Source organism: Cibotium barometz, chromosome 31 (genome assembly GCF_041138505.1).
Source record: "Cibotium barometz isolate CiBa-2024 chromosome 31, ASM4113850v1, whole genome shotgun sequence".
NCBI classification, from domain to species: domain Eukaryota; kingdom Viridiplantae; phylum Streptophyta; class Polypodiopsida; order Cyatheales; family Cibotiaceae; genus Cibotium; species Cibotium barometz.
Window position 1 is genome coordinate 50,811,291 of NC_141076.1, and position 7,626 is coordinate 50,818,916.

The 7,626-nt window shown below is 43.4% G+C and overlaps 1 protein-coding gene across 1 annotated transcript; it reads right to left on the reverse strand.

Annotated features, from left to right (window-relative positions):
* Positions 1-4,262: 4,262 nt before the first annotated feature.
* On the reverse strand, positions 4,263-6,651 carry LOC147621001 (uncharacterized). The gene has a single exon (XM_086825376.1). It carries the CDS (start codon positions 6,357-6,359, stop codon positions 4,308-4,310), a length of 2,052 nt encoding a protein of 683 aa, XP_086681502.1. The 5' UTR covers positions 6,360-6,651; the 3' UTR covers positions 4,263-4,307.
* Positions 6,652-7,626: the final 975 nt, after the last annotated feature.

The following is a 7,626-nucleotide window of genomic DNA, read 5'->3' on the forward strand; positions in this document are numbered from 1 at the left end:
TTTGAATACACATGAAAATGTGGGTTTAAATGAGGGGGAGGTGGAGCCTCTTTTATATTTCCTGCATGGCCGAGTCGATACATTCTAATTTTTAATGGAAAGGTGTTGGGCTACCAAAAAGTTTCAAATTTTGAATGAGAATTTACATGTTGAACTGCCAAATAGTGGCGGGGGCCAAAATAAACGCAGCGAGGGTCAAAATAAACATTGAAAAAAGCATCAAAAAAGTAAAAAGTGTTTTTGACACTTTTTCCAATGCTTTTTTGACGGCTTTTTGGATGCTTATTTTGACTTTGGGGATTTTTAACAGATCGATGCCAAGTCACTTATCCACATTTTTTGTGTTTTTGTAGTTTTGGGAGAAATAGCTTGTGGAGAAGGTGCGACCCTCTCTGCACCTCCCCCCATCTCTTAGGGATTAACCTAAGTCCTTCCCCTTGCTCTTGCTTCTAATTGTGTGTGTGTGTGTGTGTGTGTGTGTGTATGTGTGTGTGTGTGTGTATGTGTGTGTGTATGTGTGGTGTCTGGGTGTAGACCCGCTCTTTCAATGTTTCTAGCATGTTTTGTTTGTGTTTGTGTTTGTTTTGTAGGGTTTCCATTGATTTACTCTCACAAGTTCTCCTTGGTCTCTCATGCTACAAGCCTTCCCTCAAGACTCCAGAGCTAGTAGATAGCCCTTGCCTTTTACCCTTGGTCTCTCATGCTGTAAGATCTCCCTCGAGACTGTAGATCTAGTAGATAGCCCTTCCACCCTGACTTTTGATTGTGTGTGTGTGTCGTGTGGGGTGTGTGTGTATATGTGATTTCACGGTTTTGCTAATATGTCTTGTTTATGTTTATTTTGTAGGGTTTCCACTGATTTACTCTCACAAGCTCAAGCTCTCTCTTGGTCTCTCATGCTACAAGCCATCCCTCGAGACTCCAATTACCTTACTTTCTCTCTGGTAAAAAGTGCCCTAATTGCATTGCCCTGGTTTGTTTTTGTATGCATCTACTTGCTGTTGAAGTTGCCCCCTCGATGTGGGATTTGGGTAGGTAGATCCTTCACGACCATGCTCCTCTCCTTAGAGTCATGCTAGAAGCATGGACACAATGATGCCACACACGTATGCCCCAAACACTATACACTTGCATAATCATATAAATAACCACCTTTATTTGTGTGTGTGTAGACCATGGATTGCACACCAAATGGCACACCTGCATATAGCCCCAATATGTTTGTGTGTGTAGACGATGGATTGCACACCAAATGACACACCTGCATATAGCCCCAATATCTCCATCATCGTGCCTACTCTACAGTGAATATCTCCCAAAGAGCTTTTTAATTTCATCTTGAGCCGCGAGTAAAGGGCTATGTCTCAAGCATACTTTGGGTGAAGGGATGGCACTTTTGCACAACCATTATAGCCCACCATCACACAAGTCATGGTGATGGACACCCCGCCCATGGCTCGCTCGACTGATTCGAGCCATGGAAGACGAGATCGCTCATCGAGTTGTTGCCATGGTGGTTCGTGTGAGCGCGCACCCATTTCTAGTTGTGAGGGAACACCACGCTCACACTCATCCCAACGCTTCAACAATAGTCCCTCTACCCCCAATTTGGCTCGTAACCAATAGTGAGTAGCCTTTTAAGATTCTTTTACATGTTCATTTCCATTAGAAAAGGCATCAATAAAGGCCCACCTATAGTAGTGTAGGTGTAGGGTTCATTGGCTGGGTTTACCATGATTGTCAAGTGTCATCATGGAGTAATAATTGACAGGAAAGCATGGTGGGTGGCTGATGTACTAAAGCTGATGAGGGTGGGTCGGATGAGCTTGGTGCTTTTCCTTATGGATATGATAGATTTTAAAAGCTTTGAATTAGAAGTGGATATTTCATTGACATAGTATAGCATGTAGCTTGCATCTCAAGTTGTTGAAGTATTTGTATAAGCAAGAAAGAAAAACGTTGTTAATCCAGTGTCCACAAGATTTTGAGTTTAGATTACTCTCTTGGGCTTGAAAATGGAATGTCAAGACCCAATGACAAGGCCAGCTAGGCATGCCAAGAAGTTCGAGGTAGGGGGCTCACAAGTATCCTTATACTTATTCATAATTTAATATGATAAATATGAAGATTCATTTTGGCTCTTTGAACTTTGTCTTCAATTTGTCTTGTAAATTTCTTGGTCTTTTAGTCAATCAAGGTTTTAAGGATAAAATCAAAAGCAATGGGTGGAATGGATAGAATGATAAAAAATTTATAGCATTCGTACTACTCTTGATATTTATGTCAAAATTTGATGGCAATATTAAGACCCCATAAACAATTGATTTTCATGAAAATGTTGCGAGTGCCAATAAAACCATATCGAGGCTTTTTTTCATTCTTGGAACATTTTTATTTTGTAAGCATTCGTTCACTACATTTCAAAAGTTATCACGGCTCTATAGTTTACATTACATAAAGTAATATGCAAACACATTTGAGCATGAAAAATACAAACAGGTAATCCATAGACACATTTGAGCATGGAAAATACAAATGAGTACAATTCATTCCCACCACAAGGTACAATACATCTTCTACACGGCACTACTTATTTTTGTTTCTTATTGAGGCATTCTCTAATAAAATGGAATTCTCTTTCAACAAGAAAGTATCAAAGAGTTATTTTCTCATGACACATTATTATTGGGTGGATGTGGGTTGGTGGGGTGATGTGGTCAATGTGGCATTATCATAGGGAGGATGGTGGTGGAAGCAAATAAAAAAAGTTAAAAATGTGTTATCAATGGTAAAAAAACCTCTCATTTTGAAATGATAAATTCAACATGTGTAATAATTGCGGACGCTAAAAGAAGGTCAAGAGAGCGATTTTGTTATTACATGCTAATATTAGCGTTGAAGGGACCTTTTTTTCAAGATGATACAATTTGCACATTAGGTGTAATAATGATATTTATACCTGATCAATTTAGAATATATTAAGATATACCTTTAAGTGGAAAGGACTTTCTGACGCCTTATAGAAGTAATTATAAAGCCACCTAACAAATTATGGGGATAAAGCTTGGTTGGAGTAGAGTTTATTTTCAACACAACTTTTAACATTATTATGGGAGGTTAGGTGGACGTGGAAAATCGTTTTGTTAATAGCCAAGTGCTACAACAATCAAATTTATTTCAAGAAGTGTAGTATTGTCTCCTATTACTACATTAGTTAGTCTGATACTAACTAATAAAATGGAAGCTTTTAACCTTGGTAGCATTTAATAATTATGTTGAGAATAAAGCTAATTGTAGATTAGGTTCTCTCTCTCTTCTGATGGATATAAAGGACACATATGGAACTTCGATTTTCAAATAATATAATGGAATAACTTTTAAGGGGAAAAAAGTATTAAATTTTTATTTTTTGTATATAACTTTCAAGGGAAAAAATATTGAGATAGTTTACATGTTAAAAAGTATCATAAAAGAGACTGGTCGATGTAACATCAACCGTAACTAGTCTTCGGTAAATTTAGGAAAAGAAAAGCCTTTCTTTGTATGTAGATCACTAAAAGTATAAGCATTTCTTCTTCTTAAAGCCTATGGTTGTTGCTGCAAATACAAAAGCATTTTCTTTCTTCTTCTCAGAATTCCTTTCATATGAAAAGTGATCTAGTTACATATTCTTTGTGTGAATGTAAGTATAATAGAATTCATGGGGCACATATCACCCCAAAATGGCCTGATGTTTAAAATGATTTTTTTTATTTTACTAAGCTCAATTTCTTTGTTATTTGAGAAAACAAATAGAAAAGCTAGTGGGCACGAGAAGAGGACTTTTTGAATCATGAAAGAAGAGGATTTCAAAAAAGTGAAATATTTTCATGGGATGGATCATAACATTCCACCTGAGCGTGAACGAAGGTAAAGCAAGATAGTGGGAGGAAAAGCACGACATGGGGCTTTTCGTACTTACCATTGAACAAGACAGGACACAAATCTCCAATTGGTGTGAACTCATCCATGAGTCATTTTCCTTAAGTACTCATAGCATAATATCCAAAGTGTGGCCACACGCACGAAGGGACTATGGTTGTGATCACCAAGGCGAGCGTGGGGTATAAATTAAGGGGCCGCCGCCCGCCCTTGTGGTCTATGAGAGAGAACTAATTCCCTTGGAATCCAGAGAGAGAAAATGAGGATGCGCATTAGCTGCTGCTTCTGTGAGGGAGAAGGTACCACAGAGAGAGAAGGGGAGAGAGAGAGAGAAGGTTTGTACATTATGCTCATGCAAACTTACATGATGCGATAAGGGTATTGCATCAGCCTGGATCAATTGTCGACTTCACAATGAAGAAGGTCAGCAGCTCTGATCGCTGCTTTGGTCTAGCTTTGAAGGACTTTATCTGGTCCATTGCATGAAAGATTTCATGAGCTTGGAAGCTACACATTCGCCCCCGCAAGCGAAATGAAAGCATGAATCCGTCATTGAGAATAGGACTTGATGTCGAGGTTAAGTTTTGAGATGGCAGCAAGGTAAGAAAACTTGTTACCTTATAGAAAAGAACTGCTATTTGCTGAATTAATGAGAGAACCACGAAGAGCGCACATGCATGAGGATGAAGGGTCAACTCGGAATGCGCCATGCGGTTCTTGTCGGTATGGCCACCGGGGTCGAAGGTGATGGATATCCATGGAAGAAGAGAGTTGCCAGGTACTTTAAGTGCCTTAGCATTTGCCATCAGAATGGCACCTTGGTGGAGAAGATGATAGGGAGGTTGAGTTGAAAGATTCGCTGCCAGGTCACGACACGAAGTAATAGTGACTTTGTTGGAAGGGTATGCAGGCCTGTAGAAAAGAATTCCAAATGTGCAGCATGACGTTGGGACTGGGGTTGCTGTATTATTTGAAAGATGCACAGATTCTTGGGCAGTGAGACTTTTTGTTGCTTCAAATACTGTGATTGAATGGAGAGGGACATCGACCACAAGCGGAGTGCATCTTTCAACCTCAAGAAGGCAGGGTGAACCGGAAGACTTGAGGTAGGCCAAAAGAGGGCCTGGTGCCTTGACTGCATCCATCACTTGCATTAGAGGAAAGTCCGCTCCGGAAATTTCTGCTTTGAAGGTTGCATTTGAGAATGGCTTTGGAACTGCATCCTTTGTCTTGACCGCTGTGAGGCCGGCATCTGAAAAGTCCAGGTCTTTGGCTAAGGCGACATCTCCATGTTTGGCAAGAGGAGGAAAGACCTTTGAGCAGGCCGAGAGTGGCTCAATGTGAGTAGCACGAGAAGCCAAAGAAGACTCGATGTGGTAGGACACGAGAGGGTCTACAGCCAGCATAATCATTGAGTTCATCACATGCATCGGAGGAAGAACCTCTCCGGAAAGTATCGCATAGAGGGCTGCTTCTGAAGATGGCTTTTGAGCCATGTCATTGTCCTTAACCGTTGAGAGGTCGGCATCTGGAAACTTCAGGTCTGTGGCTGCCTTTGCTAGTGACGCATCATCCGCATCAAGAACGACCAAGGAGGGGGCTGCATTATCACCTCCTCGGACTGTTTCAACATCTCCACAATTTGCAGAAGTAGGAGATACCTTTGAGGAAGCCTTGAATGGCTCAACAGACGCAGCAATAGGAGCCGGAGAAGAGGCTATGTGAGGCAGATTTGGTTCTTCTGCGAGAGCCATGAGAAAGGTTGCTACTATGAGGGCATCATCTTCATCATCATGGGCAACTGTGCAGCAACATGAAGGGGCTACATTGTTAAGGACGGCGCCATCAGCATCAGCAGTTGCGGCATTCGGAGTGGGCGAGTGCCAGTCGCCTCGAAAGAATGGAGGCATGGCATCACCATTAGCCAGAGACGGAGCTGCAACTGAATGGCATGCTGGATGGGTATGGCCTGCAAGGGGCCACGAGACAGGGTCTTCAGCAGCAAGTATGTTCCCAAGAAAGGCTCGAATGGTGGCAGCATCGCCGTCAGCATTGGTATCAGCCATGAGCGACTGCGTGGTTCCAAAAGGGAAGCCTTGAAAGGATGCAGGCATGGGTTTGCCAAGGGCCTGATCGGGAACAACACGATCAGGGCGTGCTGAAAGGTAACAGTCGTCAAGTGGGGCTTCTATCATGCTTGTTGCAGGTAGGAACTGGGCCTCAACTCGTGCACAAGGCTGGAGAGATGATGAGGCTGCAGGAAGGGGCTGCGCCACTAGGGAAGGATGGGGTAGGGCTGGAGAAGCCGAGAGTCCTTCGGGCTTGCAGAAATGTCGAGCTCGCCGCAGGGCGGCCTGGAGAACCATGACGAGGTTCATTGCCCATAATAGGAGAAGCGCAGGAGGCTGCATGGTGGGGCTCCGCACAGTAAAAGGCATGATCTTCTCTGCTCTGATACCATGTGAGGGAGAAGGTACCACAGAGAGAGAAGGGGAGAGAGAGAGAGAGACACGCAGAGCGAGGGCCAAGAAGGAGAGCGAGGGCCAAGAAGGCGATTAGGCCATGTTGTATTGATCACCGAATGGTGGTTATATAGTACAGCATGAGTGGTTACAAGGTAGTTACAAGGTAGTTACAAGGTTCACGTGAGATTCTTAGGGATGCGTGCCGTTTGGCATCTCACAGTGACGTGGATAATTGCTGATGTGGATGATGACATGGATTAATTATCCAACAGCTTCTGTGTCCACTTGTTCATTCTACTGTTCTTGTGTTCTGTTGCATATCCAACGCACGAAGGGATAAATTAAGGCGAGCGTGGGGTATAAATTAAGGGGCCGCGGCCCGCCCTTGTCACTGTAAGGTCGGTCTAAGAGAGAGAACTAATTCCCTTGGAATCCAGAGAGAGAAAATGAGGATGCGCATCAGCTGCTGCTTCTGTGTGCACTTGTTCATTCTACTGTTCTTGTGTTCTGTTGTTGACTTGGGCGCCGCGCAAGCTCACCATTATAATGGCGGCGAAGCAGCTCTATCACTCACGGTGCTGACGGACTTCAAACGGCGCCTCAACAACGGCACGTACGCGCTGTCAAGTTGGGGCAACAAGTCCCGCCAATCAGGCGACGGCGCCTTGTTCTACTGCAAGTGGGTGGGAGTGAGCTGCGACAGGCGGGGGCGAGGCAAAGTGGTAGGCTTGGAGCTTCCAGGCCTCGGCTTGCAACTCAGCAGGGCCTAAATTTGACGGCTGTTTTTCCTGTCAAGGGCCATTTTGCCTGTCAAAAAAGGTAGTTGAAAAAAATTCCTGTCAAACGACAAGCCCTAGAAAAAAATTCGCCTGTCACCTCGACAAGCTATTCCAAATACTGCCAGTCAATTGAAATTTGACATGCTTAGTAATTATTACTAAATTTCCAATGGCCATGTGTGGGCACTGAATGATGCATTTATGGAAATTAAGTTTGGTTGTTCCAGCAAGTACTGCTTCATGTGAGCGCGGATTTTCTCGCCAAAATTTCATCAAAAGTACCCCAAGATCTGGCTTATGAGTAGACACTTTGGATGCTTTGATGTTTCTATCTATTGATGCATGTGGGAGTTCTTTGATTGACTGGGACGATGTCAAGCTGGCCAACTGCACCCAGCTTGACACCCTCAACCTGGCTCAGAACAACCTCACCGGCAGCATACCGGCTGCTCTCGGCGACC